The sequence below is a fragment of the Seriola aureovittata genome, chromosome 2 (assembly GCF_021018895.1).
Source record: "Seriola aureovittata isolate HTS-2021-v1 ecotype China chromosome 2, ASM2101889v1, whole genome shotgun sequence".
Taxonomy (NCBI): domain Eukaryota; kingdom Metazoa; phylum Chordata; class Actinopteri; order Carangiformes; family Carangidae; genus Seriola; species Seriola aureovittata.
In genome coordinates, this window is record NC_079365.1 from 24,949,685 (window position 1) to 24,968,562 (window position 18,878).

The following is an 18,878-nucleotide window of genomic DNA, read 5'->3' on the forward strand; positions in this document are numbered from 1 at the left end:
TGACTACCTCACCACAAACCTGCAAACTTGTGATAAAAATCTAATCAACATACAGTGCAGACTAAATTAACTTCAGCTGAATGGTTGGGAGAAAGTTGAGACAAACATCAACATAAAAAAAATATACCAGAATAAAATAAAAAATAAATAAAATAAATGCTAATGAGCCAAAGAGAAGGTTATATTGAATTAAATTGATGTCAGTCCCTGCCCTGTCTCATTTTTGTTAGGATACTGTACATCATAAGAAAATTACAAAAATAAAAGTGATTTAAAAACGCTCATTACCAAGAGCTGTCAATTTAATAACACTACCAAGTATTAGGTTAGATGTCTTCAGTTTGTCAGATATGCATCAATGTTGCAAAACTGGTTCACTTTTTGTTGAGACTGTGTGAGAGATTACTTCTCCTAACCCTTTGGTCATTTCTGAGGCTGTACTTTGTTGTGTTGTTCTGTCACACTGCACTGTTTTGAAATACGTCTGTAATAGTTTACTTAATAGTTGTAATAGGGAAACAAATATTCTAAAACAAATTTGTATGTAATTGAATCCAATCAAACAGCAGAACAAAGTACAGATGAAAAAATACTATGTAGCTGATTTAACATCTGTTAACACACATTTAAGTGTCTCCAAATATCCCTAATATTATGATATCATGTTTCAGATGTCCAAATTTATTAGTTTTGTTTTTTTTTAAGATAGTGATGGTACTTTCCAAGACAGTGCAATTTCTATTCAAATGAATATGAAGAACTGGAACTTGAACAGAAACAGAAAAGCAACAGTGATATGAAACTCGCTTTTACAAGCTTTTAAAACAAGTGAAAGTTGCCCTTTTCCTCTGAAAGACAGTTTTCGCAACGGACACAGACACATGCATACTCAGCCACATACACTCACATAGTGGACACACAAACACACACAGGGTTCCTGAAAATAACAGATAATAGACCTTCTCAGTGCATGCCTACATTTGTTTACTGTATCATTAAACACTAATATCCTCGTCATCAATTAGCATGTAGTTTTCGGATTTCAGTATAAATTACTATAAGTAGCTTTGTTTACCTTTCACACGATGTCAACATGTTTTACAGTGTTTTATACTGAAGAGTCAATCAAACTTGGTCCTTAAGAATACGCACACAAAAGAAGGAAATCTGCCTTTAGTCCTCGTTGGCCACACTGTTAATGTTACTGCTGAGATTGTTGTCTGTCGTCTGGCTTGACTGTGGTCCTTGAGTTTCTTCTCCACATGTAACATACTCTCTCCAGAGCTTCAAGTATGCAGTCCTGATCTTTTGTACTTTGAATGCATACACCACTGGGTTTACAGCTGAGTTAGCATGAGAAAGCAGGATGCCCACATGGAAAGCTGTCGCTGGAAGACCTTTCTGTCCACTAAAGTAAGTAATGCAGTTCATTATATGGAGAGGAAGCCAGGACAGTGCAAACAGGGCCAATACCAGGGACAGAGATCCTGCCAGCTGTTTCTCTTTCTTTAGGTAGTTCACAGATTGTTTCTGGGCACTGTTGCCTGGTTTCCCTCTGAGGTTTCCCCGAATGGTAAAGAATATACAGCCGTACAGTACAGTCATCACCAACAGAGGTATCAAAGTGCAGAGAAAAAAGTTGAAGTATACCAGGTACGTCAAGGGAATCACTGTCATAAACTCGCAGACGATGGTAGAGTTGACCGAAGAGAAGGTTTCGTGGTTGTACCACCCTAGCATGGGCGCAAAGCTTAGTGGTAATGCAACAAACCAACATGCTGCTACCACAAGCCATGAATGTCTCTGTGTCACAGTTGCTTTGTACCTAAAAAAAAAAAAACACTAATTATTGATATAATCAACTGTGTATTCAAAAAATTAGCTGTAGGATTAGAAATTATATTAAAACACAGTGAAGTCATTGTAGCTTGTTGTTATGCAAGCCATGCAAAAGAGATGTTGAGATAAAGTTCAAAAGCATTTCAACTATGCTTAGCAGCACTATTTCACTTTTCTCTGCACAATAAACCATCTAGAAAAAAATGTCATACCTGAGAGGGACATACACCCGGAGGAAACGGTCCACTGCAATAGCCGCAAGACACAAAACTGAGACTAAGGTCAACAAGATGACTACACAGCTGATGAAGAGACAGCCATGAAATGAAGTCTTCACTCGTCCGTCCACCAGCACAGCCAATGGTATGGCTACACAGCCAACCAAAAAGTCGGCAACAGCCAGAGAGACAATCAGGCAGAAAGTGGGCAGTTGAATGATTTTACTGGTCCACAGAGCCAGAATAACCAACAAATTACCCAAACAGCAGCTGACAGCAATGAGCAACTCCACCAACGTGTAGATAACTTCACCCACACTCATTGTGCTTCCTATCTGGCTAATGTTTGATGGTTACTGGTACCGCTTGTCTGAATGCGTGCCTGAGTCTGACATTTATCATTCATCTCCTATTTGTGAAACCTTTGAGGAAGTCCGTGGCCACTCAGCTTTTTTTTCAAAGCTGTGATGACACCTTATGAAAATTTCCGGCAAGCTTTGCATGTGTACTTTCTGCACGCTTATATATCTGTATGTTGTTGTATTTAACTTATATAGTTGTACCAGGTCAAAATGTAGGTTGAAAAAAATAAAGAAGAGTCTCAACTAGCTTTTTAAACAAAAATTAAAATAAAACCTGACTTCTCTGTGCTAAAACCAAAAAAACAGCCACACAGGACTCTTGTTCATGGCGGATCTGGATAAAGAGTTTTCTGCATGTGTGTGTGGTCAGTTTTAGTTTTTCTCTACCAGTCTAACAACCTCAATACTAATAAACAAAGCTTAACAACAATTCTACAACCAACACATGCTCAACAAAAGCTCCTGCAATGCGCTGGCTGTGTACTTAGGGTCACTGTCCTGTTGAAAGATGATCCTTCGACCCAATCTGCCGCCCCTTGCCAAATCATGTCAAATCAATTGAATTTACCACAGGTGGACTCCAATCAAGGTGTAGCAACATCTCAAAGATGATCAAGAGAAACAGGGGGAACCTGAGTTTAATTTGAAATGTCATAGCCAATGATATATTTCATTTCTAACGTTTTGTTCTGCTTTGTTGTTATGGGGTCTTTAGTGTGGACTGATGAGTGTTTGTGAGATGTTGTGAATACTTATGAAGTGGGAGCAGTTCTAAAAAATATCCCACGCTTCTATCATCATGATGTTTATCTAAACTTTAACAATGCATTTATTTTTCTCACCCATGTGGTGTCTTGCCTCCATGCTGGTGGTTATACAGCTTGTGGTCGTGTCACATAGCTAAACGACCTTACATTTGAGACTTCAGATTATTTGGAAATTGTCTCAGTAATAAAACCATTTCTTACTGCACTTTAAATCATTGAGCTTGTTTATAGGTAAAGAAAAGCTATCTACGAAACTATACAAAAGTCACACTGCGGTTGCCTTCAACAAAGCAGAATATTCTTCCAGGAAATGACAGCTCACAAACACCACCTAGTCTCACAAGGTTGTGAACTTAACCTCAAACCCCTAATCAAGGATTTTTATCAAGAAGAAAAAAAACCTCACCTCTTTTTATAATCCATTAATCATTCAAGTTATTTTTCAAGCATAAACACCGAGCATTTGATGGTTCTAGGTTCTCAAAAGTCATAGTTCACAGCTTTTCTTGGTCTCATATAAGAGTAAATTGAATATTTTGGGGATTTGGGATTTTTTGGTGTGTGACATCACCTTATACTTCAGCATATTGTGATAAGCTTTTTCACAGTTTTCTGATGTTTTCACGAACAAATGATTCGAGAAAATAATCGGGAGATTAATCAGTTTTTGTCAATTGTTATTTGCCTCCCTACTTAAATCCTATCTGCATTACAAGTGATGCACAGAATTAACACTTTTCCATCACACAGGATTTGAATTTAAGGAGTGAAGTGAAGGAGTGGTAAATGTATCTCAGAATTAATGTATATATATTTCTCAGGAGTCAAAGAGAAACTAATTCTGAGCAGCAGGTTTTTGCTACCACTAAAATGTTTTACTTTTTGTTTACATGACAACATAAAACGTGTATGTTGCTCTTGTGCAGCTTGAACAGGAAATGAAAACTGGCTATAATAAATCTCTCCGTGGTGTGATGCAGTTCCCTCTCATACTTTAAAGCTGGTCATGTCTGATAGATACAGTGATGAGAAGTTTATTGCGAGACAGCTGACTTAGATGCAAGTATTTTGTGATCACTGTGTTGAAGCTCATGATGGTGTAACAAGGTCATCAATTTCACTTCCTTACCATGAAGGGAAGCCCAGTGTTACAGAGATGAGCTTGATGACTCGAAAAAGTACACCACATTACACATAAAATAGACAGCCAAATATGAAAGCAATGATAGCTGCAGTACCACAAGGAACTAGGTAGTTCTTGCTGAAAAAGGTACTATCAAACAATTTCATACATAACATGAAACCAGGAAATCAACCAACATCCACACATTGGTTGCTGTCCTGAGACCTCAAGCTAACACTTAGAGGTCTAAACATAAACTTAAATCAGTGCAAAATGCTACTGCTGTTCTAAAGGCATACTGTACTGCATACTGTGGCAATTTGGAAAGGGGTTTTTGCAAACATTCCTTAAATCACAACCATGAACATGAAAACTGACACTTGAGAACACCAAGACGTGACAAAACTCACAAAATAAATAAAATGAAATTCGCCAGAAAGCCCTGACCTCCCTGACCTCAACATTTCGGAATCAGTCTGGGAGTAGATGAAGGGACAGAAGACACTGAGAAAGCTTAAATCCACAGAAGATGTGGCAAGTTTACTAAGATACAACAACGTACTCGTCAAGTAGGCTACCTTAAAAAACTGCGCAAGTGTCCTGAGGAGACCTGCTGCTGTTTTAAAGTCTTTAAAGTGGGGTCACAACAAACATTGATTAGATTGATGTTCTCTCTGTTATTGCACTTTGTATGGAGTTACCTGGTAACTAAAAAATAGCCTAATTCATGACATTATTTTTAAAATCACCCTAATTTTTTCACAAGCAGCTGACAACAATATTACTGCAAATGAAGATGCATATAAGGTTCATTTTATCCATTCAGCTCCACAAAATGGAAACACAACTGTTACTTAATTAAATTAATTTTAAATTTCCTTACCTTTCAGCTGCCTCTGTTGTTTTCTGTTTGAGTATTGAGTATTGAGTATTTTTCTGAGAAGGAATAGAGAGCAGCTAATGTTTCCATCTTGTTGATGTGGTCTGTGTTAGCATAACATTAGCGGTTAGCTGCCTAGCTACAGTGAGGGGGGAAAGTATTAGCTACATGATATGTTGAACAAATATTCCCCTTCTCTCTTTAGACCGCATCATTAATGTGCTAGCTAACAGATAAAGTAATCTTAACGTGCAGGAGGGGAACAGAATAGATAGTTAATGTCAAAACGTTGAAAATTATTAATTAGACAAAAACATAAAGATATTTGTTAAAACTGCTTAATAAATCAAAACTGATTCACCTGTTGGCGACGAAAAGCGAACTGACAAGGGGTCAAAACTTCAAGTGGGTAAACGCTCATTTAACAGTCGTAAACCTCAAATCGGCGACAGTCAAGAATCTCCAAAAACCCGAAAAACTGACGCCTGTTAACTCTCGTGTGTTTTACTTTTCACCATCACCATGAACAAACCATCCTCAACACAGGTTAGCTACTACCTTGACATCAGTCTGGCGTGTAGGCCTAATGCTGCGTTCATGACAGGTTGGAAAGTCGGAAACTACACGCTCCGAATCGGGAAAAAATTATGTGAATTAATGACCTTTAATGAACCTGCCCGGAAACTTATTCATTCAGCTTTTTATACAGCACTGTTATAAATGTGCACCAGACTGAAACTTACCTTTTCATGAAAGTAGCAGTAGAAAATCTCTCTTATAAATTCGGGGCCTGTCTTCTGATTTTTGCGCTGCCTGTCTTTCCTGTGCTGAAAGCTGCTGCTCTCTGCCTGGACATCTTCACCTGTCTTCCTCCTGGCTGAAAAAGTATTAGTATTATTCTTCTTAACTGACAGTCAACATATCAAATGTGCAGTACGGAGGAAAAATGCATAAAAATCACTTATATCAAAAATCACTAACTGACAACGACACACTCCAGTAATGATTTTCCAGCTTCATTGTTGTTAATCTTTCTTGGCTCATAGTCTGCACTGTAGTCTGTAGTCTGCACAGACGCAGGAACTTGGGTCTTAAGGAGTTGTAGCTGTAGTTGCAGTTGTAACAGCCTAAAGTGCACTGTACATTAAGAGCTATACTGCTAACTAACTCTCATGCTATCTCTCTCTCTCTCTTTCTCTCCAGCTATGAACCTACAAACTGAGCTATTCCTGGAAGGAGCTGCTACTTGTGCAACAATATTCTGTATCAAACTTCTGAAACTTACTGTAGATCTTGCACAGAGATGATAAATCAATGCAATCAGCTTGTTTACATACTACTGCTGCCTATTAGCACTTATAATGAGCAAATTAAGTTTCCACACCCCTCGCCACATGCCTATAATGAGTGCAATATCACAACTGATCTCAGAAAGGTAGAAGATGAGTCAAGGACAGGTTGAAAAGCACACTTAAGCAATTGCTTGACACCAAGGATTGTAATAGATCCATGCTTGACACCCATACAAGATAGCAAATGCAATACCTGAATTGCTTGCCCTTAATGCTCACATTTTAACATAAGCTTAATGGTTGTTAAAGACACCAAGATTGTTCACCAGGCAAAATCCCAAGTGTATATATTTTTTGTCCGTTCAAAATCAAAACAAAAGTGCAGCAATTTGCAGCATTTGTCTACGGCCTGACAAATTTCATGGTTTATTTTGCATTCTATTAATGTTCAGTGATACTGTGGTATACAGGATATGCACCTGACTGATACCAAGGTCAAAGTTGGCCAGTAGTGCAGAAGTGAAAGAAGAACCTTGGGTGGCAGTATTATGTTATCTTTCTGTCCTCTAATAGCCTAGGTTTTTTTTTGCTGTTTCAGCTGAGTGCAAAAGAGCCTCTGTGCTCTACCCCGCACGTTATCTGCACAATAACTGCCTTTGGTTTGATGGGAGAGAGAGGATATGTGTCATGTTTCTCTCTTTCTCTTTTGCATCAGTTTTTCCTATCACAGTTGTAACACATAAGATAACCAACGCAGTTTCCAGACACAGTCACTTCATGTAAATCCACGACCTGTTTTACATGGTGTTGGTGAGAAAATAATAATACCGTATTCCATTAACCAAATTAACCAAAAGCAGAGGCATGAGACAAACAAACAACAAACACGCTCACTAGCTGGTGCCAAGCAGACTTGATCTCATGAGCAACATTTACCGCTTTACAGGGAATTGGCCTGTACATTTTCATATTCAAAGCCACTCCCTGTTTATTTTTGATTACATACCATTCAGCCTATTCATTTGAACACTCATATCCTTTTGGAAAACTGATTGTCACTGACTGTTGACCAATTAATATAGACACAAACAGAGACAGAATAGCAGTAGAATCATTATAAACCCTGAATTAAACTGCCATGCTCGATGAGGACGTTGAGAATAATTTTGTTAATTGGAACCGGTAATAGAAGCTTTACTGTCATGTAATCCCTGTGGCAAATGCGCAAGCGGATCCCTGCAAGACCATAATCAAATTCATTACTGTTACAATTGTCAGTTAGACTTTTGCACCATCAATTTCTCAGTCACGTTACATTAAATGTTAATATATAACCACACTACCACAGTAGATCATTATTTACACCACTGTATCGATCCAAGAGGAAAAAAGGAACAAGCAAACTGCAACAAAGAGATGGATGAACAATAAAAGTGCAATAAACACAGTATACTGGTGTTCTTGAGTGCTGAATCAGTATGTTTTCTTTTTTTTTGTCACTTTTGACATTTATAGTCATTGGGTCTCCAGACGTGATAATGCATGTATTCTCTCACTTGAGCTAATGAAGGCATGTGGGGTGACAGAGGCCTAATAAAACTGATTCAGGGTCTGCTCATGAACACTCTAATGCATTCACCAGAGCCTGAGATCATAGGCAGCCTCCCAAAACAACATGCTGAGTCATCGTTTTCTTAAAAAAAAAGAAAAGAAAAAAAAAACATAAAAAAGTTAAGTGATCAGACTGAATATATTTACAGGCAGCCATTGAATACACTTGCTTAAGCAACTGCAGACCATCTCAGTGATTGCTTGCTCAGTGATGCTTGCTGCCAAAGTCTTTTCAGCCTCAGATGGACAATTAAATTAAGTTTTTGTAAGTAATTGAACTTTTGGAACTAATTCCTGCCTGCTCTTTACCCTGCAGAGTCCGAGACACGGAGAGGTCGGATTTAAATTTTGTGGAGAACAACATAAAGAACAAGTGATATAAATTAAATGCAAGCCGGTGAGAGAGACCCTAAACGTTTATTAATTCTTTTTTAAGTAACAACACTCAAATGTGTACATAATGACGTCACAGATGCTCAAAAATGGCAACGGACTAAAAGGTTTTTGCACCACAGGGGAAGGATTGTGATTAAAAGTTTAAAATACTGTACAGAAATGTGCTTTTACTGATGTTAATGAGTCTTAAGTGATGAATTAGACCTCAGCTACCATTAGTTTGTTATTACATGACTCCAAGTAACTAGCTACAGCCAACAGCTGGTCAACTTACCCTAGCATACAGACTGGAAGCAGGACAGCACTTGGCTTGGTCCAAATATAGCAGCGTCAGCACCTACGGCACCCTCTAAAGCTCACAGATTAACAAGTTATTTCTTGTTTGCTTAGTCTGTACTAAGTGTAAAAATGACAAACTGTGGTTTTACGATGGGTGATGTGGCAGACCATTCCTTACCAGTCTTGTCATCACAGTGATGTTGACTAATACTGGATTCCTGAGAGTTAAAAAACCAAATAGCACTTGTCCCTTGTCACTTGTCAGTCTGTCAACTTGTCAGTTCTGTCTGATGGAGCACACTGACAACTTATGTAATACTGACACCATTTCTTAACTTTAGTGTGGCACAAGATAAAATCAGCTCAAATGCATATCCATCTTCAGTTGAGTGCATGTTATATTTAACAACATTATCAAACACTGCATCCTTCCAGTTATTACATAAGGACTGCAATTCCTTTCAAAAACCACACACATGCACGCGCACACACACACACACACACACACACACATACGCACACACACACACACACACACACACAAGACGCACGCGCGCATGCACGCAAACACACTTAATGTGAGCAAAACTATTGCTGCATGGTGCTGCAGAAAGCAAAGTCCCTCCCCTCAATTTTATGACTCGTTTTTTTACAGACTAGTGAGAGAGTGAAAAAGAGAGAGAGCGGGAGTGAGGATGTAGAAGAGCGGTGATGCTCTGGTAGCCAGTCTTGTGCAGACCCTCAACAACATACGGAGGATTAATCGTTCAGCATCCTTTCATGAGCACAGGTGCCAATCATTGTGTAAACGTGGCAAAAGTGCTTTTCTCTGAGCTAGAAAATATACATAATGGAGGATGTTTCTGTGCTGATGCAAAACCCAAAGTGGAGACAAGAAGTTTCAACAACCAATTTAATTTTTTTCACAATCTGAGCAAAGGTAAAATAGATCTGTAGTAAACAGAGAAGATGTCTTCCTCTCCTGGCATCAAGTCTCGGGAGCATGTGGACATGGTGTACATCTCCATTGAGACAGCTATTGCCCTGGCCTCTGTGCTGGGGAATGTGCTGGTGGTGGTGGTAGTGTGTGTGAACCGGGCTCTCCGCAATACCACCTTCTGCTTCATCGTGTCTCTGGCCGTGGCTGACATCGCTGTGGGAGTCTTGGTCATCCCTCTGGCTATTATCATCAGTCTGGGATTTAGCACTCAGTTCTACACCTGCCTCTTCCTCTCCTGCCTTCTGCTGATCATCACCCAGAGCTCCATCCTTTCCCTGCTGGCTATCGCCATTGACCGATATCTCAGAGTCAAGATTCCCACCAGGTGAGGAACTGTTTAAAACGCTTAGTTACACTTTGACTGGTGTAATCAGGTTAACTCATGATTTTGACAGGAAGACTGTATTAGTTGATGGATGTTGTGATGACATTAAAGTATCAATATGGTAACTGACAGTCTGTTTATGGTAAGAGCATAAAATATTCATTACTGAGAGCAAGACGAAGTAGATGTTAACATTATCAATTACTGGTTATGATTGCTGTCAATTACAGGCTTCTTGATATGATCAAGACCCTTCCCACTCTAATATGTGTCACTCACATGTTCAGATCATTAGCCTGATTACAGTAGACTTCAGTTGACATCACATTACACCATGTGTCTCTTCCCCTAGTCAAATCAACACAAATAACTTTTATTTATATTATGTCAAATTACAAAATTCTCTTAGATTGACCTCAGAACTAACATGTCATGTTAACAGTCTCTTAATTGAACATCAAAATGCCTTACTTTTATGAAGAAGCTACTTTCTAAAGTTGCCTCAAGAATATTCTACAAGAAAAAAAAAAATTGTAGTAGTAGTAGTACTCCGTTTTTTTATCTTTACACTTTTTTTAGCATCAGAGAGCTAAATGTGTGCTTTTATCTTGAAGAGAGTCAATCATGAGGAAGTGGTTCTCACTGTTGAGGTCTGACATGGCACTGTATAAACCATCTCCTTGTTTAATGCAAATCAATGGGCTGCACATTAAAAGCTTTTAAGCAAATTAAAATGTCCTTGTCTGTCTAAATAACTGACATGGGCACGGTTTGTTAAGAGATTTGGCAGTTTCCCATACGACTTTTTGTTTAGCAGGAGGAGCCTGATGTCAAAAAGAAAGATGCTTCTGGACAGAAATCTATAGGCTGGCATTTGTTCAAAGAAACACTATTACAGTAGTGTAAAGCACTGCAATGCATGATTGATTGAAAACTCTTGTCTTCATTCCATGTCTAACATCCTTATTCAGGTACTGCATCATTGTGACCCAGGGGAGGGCATATGTGGCAGTTTGTCTCTGTTGGATCCTCTCCTTCCTCACTGGATTGGTTCCAATGATTGGCTGGAATAACCGTGATGCCCAAGCAAACCACAGCAGTTCCAGCGAGATCGTCTGCAAATTCACCACTGTCATAAGGATGGACTACATGGTGTACTTCAATTTCTTTGGCTGGGTGGTGGTACCGCTGACCATAATGATCGCTCTGTATGCAGAGATCTTTAGGGTGATCCGGCGGCAGCTGAACCGACGCGCTGAGGCCACTTGTGATGGGGACAGGTACTATAGGAAGGAGCTGAAGCTGGCCAAATCTCTGGCCTTGGTGGTCTTCCTCTTTGCTGTGTGTTGGCTGCCGATACACATTATAAACTGCATCGACTTCTTCTGCTCCAAGTGCTACTTACCAAAGTTTGCCACATATATAGGGATTTTCATGTCCCATGTGAACTCAGCCCTCAACCCATTAGTTTATGCATTCAGGATAAAGCGGTTCCGTGTCACGCTGGTCCAGATCACTCGCCGCTGCATGTTATGTAAATCCACAGAGCCCACCCCATGCCCCACCAGTACGCCAGCCATAACGGAGAAAGTGGATGCCAACTTGTAACAGGGACTGGAGCACTTCTGGGTGCACTGCTTACAGTGCAGTGATGAGACTCACAGGATAACGTGGTATTTGGAATATGAGCCAATCAATACAGACAACAAAGCCCTTGGACGCATTTCTTTGAGTCAAACCTTAAGAAAATGAACCTGCACTGAGAAAAAAAAAATATCCCCATCATTCTGCATAATTTTGTTTTCACTAAATGCTTTCAGAATTGATTCATATTGAATTATAAAATATATGTCAACATAAAAAGTAATACAACAAATGTTTCATGTTCAAAAAGCTTGTCGGTATCTTCACCAGAATAAACATGCGTAGCTATATGGTTTAACACACTAATTTTTTATTTCACATTTACAACAATTCAAATAAATTGCAAGATTGAGAGTCCACAGTCCAAGTGCTAACATGCCGAAATGGCAATGCTATCATGCTGATGCTAAGCAGGTATTATGATCACTATGCTCAGTTTCTTAGTTTATCATGTTAGCACACTAACATTTTATAATTAATATATTAATATATATTAATATATATATAATTAGATATTTGGAGGTACGTCTATGCAGTATTTCATGCGAATCACACAGTTGTCAGTAGACTGACTGACCAACATTTCTAAACAAAGACATGCCAGCAGTATAAAAATGAGATTAGATTTAACACCAATAGTTAATTTGGGAATGCTAAGCCTGGATGTTTGAGTAACCACGTGAAGAAAAGCATCAATCTGAACGGGAAGATTTATTGAGTTAAGATCAATAGAGAGTAGTACAGTGTGTTCATGTCTCACAGAAGACCATTCAATATACAGAGAAGGGAAAGAGGCTCTGCCAGGAATGTAAATTAACAGTGAAGTCACTAAACCTAATGAAACAAAACTCTGGCAACATCAAAGCAATTCAGCCATTACTCTTTATCACAGGATGCAGGCACCTCTTTAGCTAATTCAGCTGGTTTAAAGCCATATTTCAATAGCTATGGCAGATTGTTGAAAAGGCTCTGAAGCATTTCAGTAAATTACCCACAGACCATTATGCTGAAGTGATTTATTCCTACACTAAACCCCGAAGCTTCTGCTAAAGCTGCATCAGTTCTGCTTTGTCATCATTTTGACTCCTGCCTGGTTTCAGTCACACTTCTTATCATATCAATAATATACATATAAAAAGGTCTAATCTGGTATAAACTATTCACATTTAAATGTTTTTTGTCATTTGATGTGTGGTATGATATCACCAGGGTTGTGTATGTACTTACAGCTCCAGAGAGATATTTATTTAACTCAGATTTATATACACTCACCTGCCAGGTATACTGACAACCTGAGACTTTAACACACAAAACCTTCACTGTTTATCTCTCTGCCTCTGTCGGTCCCTCGCTCGCAATCATCTCAATACGTATTTTACCATCTGTCACCTAACCTTCATCCTTGTTGAGGGATTTGAAACTGCTGAGTATCGTCTAATCCTCAACCCACGTCTTAGTGAGGTAGGTGCCACATATCCAATCTGGCATTTACTTCTTTCACACCGCACGCCGCTGTAGCTTGTGGCCTACCGGAGGCTACAGGGCCACAAGCATGGTATAGGAGTGGAGACAAAAAGCCAAGAGTCTCTATTTTTTGTGGTCTTATCGCTATCCTAGACTAATCTTGTGTGAGGTAAGACTTTGAAAAATTTGTGAAGTTTCATTCAAGACATTATTTGTGTTTTAATTTCTGAAAGCAATTATAATATTTTCATCATTTAAATATTCTCAGAGGACTAAAGGAAACTTTTCATTTGCAGCACCAAACCACTATAAAATGGCTGACTCAGATGGAGCAGAGGATGGCCAAGACCTGGAGGCTCCAGAGGAAGAGCTGGATGACCAACAGCAAGCCCTACTGCACTTCAGTAAATACAGTGAAGCCCGGCGAGCGCTACCTTGGGAGCAGTGGACCTTCCGAGAAAAGGCAAACTATTACATGGACCGCATGTTCCTAGGGTTGTTGGTTATTTTCTTCTTCATGCTAGTGGGAGAGTTTGCCTATAAAATGTGGTATGTGACGAACGTGGAGAAGATTGCAGAGTTTGTGTCAGACTCGGTGGTCTTTGTGTCCCACTGGCTCTTCACACAGGAGAGACAGGAGCAGCTGGCTGAATTGTAGTTTGATATTAGAGCAACTGTTAATCTATGGAGTGTACCCAGTATTGCTGTGTGGGATGAACACTTGATTGTGTTTTATACAATGTTTTAGGCGCATGTGGCATTAAAAATGCCCAGTAAAGAATTCATTTATAGCTACATCTTGACTAGTGATACATCAATATATGAATTATTTCTGAACTTTATTTTTGATGGTGACTTAATGGAAATAAATGATGTATGCAATTAACTGAATCATTGTTCTGTCCTACTACACACAAGATTTGTAGTATCTCCACCTTCTGGTCGTCATCTTTCACTTGTGCATGCCAGATTTATTCTCAATAAAATGTAATTTAATTTTAAAAGTGGCATCAGAGCAGATACAAAATATGTGATAACTGGCACAAATTTAAGTCATCTAACAGACAATTATGGGGCGCTTACTGGGTTTCAAGGAATTAAATTGAGCTACAATAAGCTCATTCTCCTCTACTCATTCACTCAAAAGAATTACATATACATCGGCCACATGGAGTTTTATATCCTTCCGTCATTGGAGATAATTTGATTGTATTATTTGTAACAAAATTAATAGTGGGTTAAAATTACTACTAATAAAAAATAATAATCTAAATGACACAGTATTTTATATTTCAATAGAAAGTGTTCAGAAAATGATTATTTATATTCTAACTACATAATAAATAATGTTGCAACTAGGCTGCAACTAAGGATTATTGTTATTATTGATTTTTGAGTTAGGGATTATTTTCTTCATTAATCTGAAAACAGTTTTCTGGGGAAACAGTACAGACAGTACAAGTCAAATATATTCAATTTAATGTTATTCTGTTTTACTATCAAGACAGAAAAAGCAGCAAATTTTCACATTTGAACAGCTGAAACTAGTGACTTTTTTGTCTGAAAAATTAGTAAATTAATTCATAATCAATTCATTATCTGTCAATCAACTATTTAGAGTATGTCTCCTTCTCATACATAGCCATTTGAGCCACTGTTCTACCCAAAACGCTGTATATTTTCCTTCCTCGTCTTAGTCATATACGTATTATCAAAACAGCTGAAACAGATCAATTTTCATTTGATTGATTGATCAATTAATCAACAATTAATCTCAATGATGGAATTAGCTATTTAAGATGTCTTTAAACCCAGCCTAATCAAGTAGGGCTTTCTTTGGTTACTTGTGGTGTATTTTGACTAAGTTACAAAAATGGATGGTTGACAAAGTCCCAGCAGGTTTTGACACATGAAAGTCTCTAAGTTGAGACGTGGTGTCACTCCGTTCTCCTCGTCCAGCTGTTGTAAAACCTAAAATAATCCATGTCCTTTCAAAGGGTGAGAAGCACGATTGAACCCAACACGGACAGTTTTGCAGTGATGTGGCCCTTCTTGTTTAGGATCTGTTGTATATTAATCCACCAATCCTACAGAACTTTATTTTAGTAAGCACATTACAATGAGAAGGTTATGACATGAGACATAAATTTCACACATAAGCTAATTACAGTAAGTTATACGTTTGAGTAAGTAAGTATCAAGCTAAGCAAAACAAACCTGGGGTGTAATGGTTGTAGGTGCTATTTTTATGTAGAAAAGAAAACCCCTTGGCCTTGTCTCTTCACTGAAATGCTTACGTAGGTGTCTGTCATCCAAATGGACCAATCAAATCGACACACTCCATTCTTCTACACACTCTGGTACCGCCCCCTCTTTCTCCCGGATTTCCTAGCGTGACCGACGTTTCGTGTCTCTGTAGACTTAAAAGTAAGTCAAGATTTCAGCTTTGTAAACTGTGTGTGCGTTAATTACTCTGTGTATCACAATGTTCTGAATACGACACATACTGTACGGCCGCTTTAAATAACGGATAAATATTACGATGCTGGAGTAGATCCTCGGCACAAATGGAGGACAGGCAAACACTGGGCGCCATGCTGCCTCCGTTAGCTCCGAATCACATGTACCACAGCTAACACGGTTCATACACCGTCACAGAGGCTGTTACAGCAGCTGTGGACAGCGAAATAAAAACTCTTGACACTCTTAACGACAAAAACCCTAACACTGTTATTATTCGGGGTTTCTAACCAGCGTGTGATTGAAGTTTAACATCGTATTAGTGTACGGGTAGCCGAAGCTAACGCTAGCTAAGCTGAAGTCAAACTGGGCTCCTCCCAAGCAGATTTGCTCACAATAGTTTGACTTACAGTTATTTGAACTACCTCCTGTTATTTTTATGCTTTAGTTCTGTATGTTTAACAGTATTTACTTAATGTACGTACACAACAGTATCGTTATATAGATAAAGTTAAAAGGAAACTTATCAAGGAGGGAAAGAAAGTACGTCGGCTTCCTAGTGGTGATTAGAAGCTGCAAGTTATTTGTTATTGACAGGATACTGTTGCATTTGGGTCATTTAGCGAATACAGAAACTTGTAGTAATGTTCAAGAATACAACACTTTATACAGTATGATGTCGAAAATGTATGTCCACTGTCATGACTCTTTATACCACAATTATAGCTAAAATTAACTGTCAATTGCAATAAATAATCTTTTATATTATTAATGCATAAAATGATCGAATATTTATGTTTTTTGGACTGTTGGTCAAAGACAAAACAACATATTGAATATGTTGCTATTTTTGTGTATTGTACAGACCAAACCATTTATTGAGAAAATAATCAGCATATTCATTAATAATAAAAATAATCATTAGTTGCAGACCCAGCAACTAACAAGACTAGGACTGTAAATAATTAAATTCTTGAGGTGTTGTTTTTTAATGGTTTAAGTTTTCTATACATCTTTTGCCAAAATCGTTGCTGTTGATAGAGTGATTGATCAATCACCAGTTAATCGCGTGATTATTTATTTGGTTAGTAAACCAACAATTAACAATTGCCCATCATAATTTACTAGGGCTCAGGTTGTCATATTCTCGTTGCTTGTTTAGTCCAACCAACAGTCCAAACCTCAAAGATATTTATGTCACAGTGATAGAGGTAGGGGAAGTAGCAAATCTCATTAAGCTAATGATGATTTGAAAAGCAGGAACTGGTGAATGTTTGGCAATTTATCCTGAAAAATGACCAACAATAATTATCAACATAGATGCAGATTGGTATCAGATGCTTCATTAACTGACTAATTATTTCAGCTGTGGATTATGAAATGAGTTATTTATGATGCCTAAGCAAGTAAGGTCTTTAGTCATTTGTAGGACATTATGACTCACTTGAAAAACATGATGGATGACAAAGTTCCAGCAGGTTTTGACACATTAAAGCCCCAAAGTTGTGGTGTCACTATTGCTCTTTACTGTCCCTGATAGGACGTCAGTGTTGCACAACTTGCAAATTGTTCACTTGTCATTTTGTATCTCTTGTGTCGATACAGAATGCGTTACGTGGCCGCTTACCTCCTGGCTGTACTCGGTGGAAACACCAGCCCCTCTGCAAAGGACATCAAGGCCATCTTGGGCAGCGTGGGAATTGAGGCTGATGATGAACGCTTAAACAAGGTATGCCATTTAACAACAGTATATTATGCAGTTACCAAAACTATTCAAATCCATTTCCAGCGAAGATGCCCTGTGTCTGAAGTTAAATCTTATATATTTGTTTGCAGGTCATAAGTGAGCTGAATGGAAAAGACATCAATGAAGTCATGAACTCAGGTAAAGGCCCCTGAATAAACAAAACTAAAGATTTCAATATGTTTTACACAGAGGGTGGCTACAAATTATATTTCTTTCCTTTTTTTTCCCACAGGCCTCTCGAAGTTAGCCTCTGTACCAGCAGGTGGTGCTGTGGCGGCTCCTGCCGCTGCTGCTGGTGGGGCCGCTGGAGCTGGGGCTGCGCCTGTTGCTGGTACGTATATCCCCCTCTTGTTCTTATCTTAAATGGATAAAGAAGTCCTAAATGTCATTAACACACATTATTGCATTTCAATAGCAATACAAATACTATGATACCTTCTCAAATAAAGCTGTACGAATGAATATATCGGATATCAGTGCTGCTGAATATTCTTGCTGACATTTGTCTGTAGTATTGACTGTTTTCTTCCTCTGTCTCGTTTCCAGCGGAAGAGAAAAAGGAAGAGAAGAAAGAGGAATCAGAAGAGTCAGACGAAGATATGGGTTTTGGACTCTTTGATTAATCTGCCTTCTCTGTGTTTAAAAAGCAATAAAAATGTAAAAGGTTTACACAAATCATTGTCGTTTTGTCCTTTAATTAGTTTAAACTATATCCTACAACTTATGACTGCACATGGGTCATTATTCCTAAAGACATTAGCGTTAAGTGTTCTACAAATAAATTGTCTGGCTTTCTGGGCTTGATGTTGAAAGCTATTTTGTTGCCTGCTAAAAATAGTCAAGACTGGACAACCCGTCATCATTAGGCAATCCAGACCCTGCATGTGGTCAGTCTGTCCTGCTGGTGACAGATAACTGAAACCACATAATGGCATAGACTTAAAGGGACAAGCAATGATCCAAACACAAGTGTAGCCGCAGCACTGAAATTCAAAACAGGTTTGAAACCTGCTGTCACGCCACAGCTTGAGTGACAGTTTTAAGCATTTCATATATTAAATTACCGAAGTTAAGGTTTTGAAATGGTGTTGGGTTGGTTCACAAAGGTAAAACAGGCCTATATTTTAAGGACCAGAAAGTGATTTTCCATTTGTAATTTTTCAGTTGTGTTTCTAACAACTCATTTTGTTGTTGGACAGTTTACAGATTTCCACCTCTGCAAAGACAGACTTTAGTTAAAATGTTTGGTCAGGTAATTGTCAAACTGTTGAAATATATAACTGAAATATACAACTTCACAAATTAAAGGGAGAAGAGGTCACAGAAGTTAATGTTCCTCAAGCAATATGTAAGTTCATTGGTAAAGATTTTGGCTTTAAGGAACAACATTAATAATGCCTGCTGTCTAGAGTCGAGGTGTTGGGGCGTGCAGGGACACCACAGTGCAATATTCTGTTATTGTTATGACTGA

The 18,878-nt window shown here is 38.4% G+C and overlaps 3 protein-coding genes across 3 annotated transcripts; 2 read left to right on the plus strand and 1 right to left on the minus strand.

Moving 5' to 3' along the window:
• Nucleotides 1-267: 267 nt before the first annotated feature.
• Nucleotides 268-5,185, minus strand: LOC130185522 (adenosine receptor A1-like). The gene is made up of 2 exons (XM_056402035.1): nucleotides 2,052-5,185; nucleotides 268-1,825 (listed from the first exon to the last, which is right to left on the minus strand). Exons 1-2 carry the CDS (start codon nucleotides 2,378-2,380, stop codon nucleotides 1,174-1,176), a joined length of 981 nt encoding a protein of 326 aa, XP_056258010.1. The 5' UTR covers nucleotides 2,381-5,185; the 3' UTR covers nucleotides 268-1,173.
• A 4,272-nt stretch (nucleotides 5,186-9,457) lies between these two features.
• Nucleotides 9,458-11,939, plus strand: LOC130184838 (adenosine receptor A1). The gene is made up of 2 exons (XM_056400896.1): nucleotides 9,458-10,092; nucleotides 11,064-11,939. The coding sequence occupies exons 1-2, from the start codon at nucleotides 9,737-9,739 to the stop codon at nucleotides 11,698-11,700; spliced, it is 993 nt and encodes a 330-aa protein (XP_056256871.1). The 5' UTR covers nucleotides 9,458-9,736; the 3' UTR covers nucleotides 11,701-11,939.
• Nucleotides 11,940-15,497: 3,558 nt separating this feature from the next.
• On the plus strand, nucleotides 15,498-18,082 carry rplp2 (ribosomal protein, large P2). Its single transcript, XM_056387174.1, has 5 exons — nucleotides 15,498-15,627; nucleotides 17,266-17,389; nucleotides 17,497-17,545; nucleotides 17,640-17,738; nucleotides 17,954-18,082. The coding sequence occupies exons 2-5, from the start codon at nucleotides 17,267-17,269 to the stop codon at nucleotides 18,028-18,030; spliced, it is 348 nt and encodes a 115-aa protein (XP_056243149.1). The 5' UTR covers nucleotides 15,498-15,627; nucleotide 17,266; the 3' UTR covers nucleotides 18,031-18,082.
• The last annotated feature ends 796 nt before the right edge of the window (nucleotides 18,083-18,878 follow it).

Excerpts from the sequence above, each read along its gene's own strand:
- LOC130185522 (XM_056402035.1), bottom strand. The coding sequence starts at position 2,380 with ATGAGTGTGGGTGAAGTTATCTACACGTTGGTGGAGTTGCTCATTGCT. Across the intron at positions 1,826-2,051 it reads CGGGTGTATGTCCCTCTCAG|GTACAAAGCAACTGTGACAC; the intron begins GTATGACATTTT and ends TTTTTTTTTTAG.
- LOC130184838 (XM_056400896.1), top strand. The coding sequence starts at position 9,737 with ATGTCTTCCTCTCCTGGCATCAAGTCTCGGGAGCATGTGGACATGGTG. Across the intron at positions 10,093-11,063 it reads AGAGTCAAGATTCCCACCAG|GTACTGCATCATTGTGACCC; the intron begins GTGAGGAACTGT and ends ATCCTTATTCAG.
- rplp2 (XM_056387174.1), top strand. The coding sequence starts at position 17,267 with ATGCGTTACGTGGCCGCTTACCTCCTGGCTGTACTCGGTGGAAACACC. Across the intron at positions 17,390-17,496 it reads ATGATGAACGCTTAAACAAG|GTCATAAGTGAGCTGAATGG; the intron begins GTATGCCATTTA and ends ATTTGTTTGCAG. Across the intron at positions 17,546-17,639 it reads CAATGAAGTCATGAACTCAG|GCCTCTCGAAGTTAGCCTCT; the intron begins GTAAAGGCCCCT and ends TTTTTCCCACAG.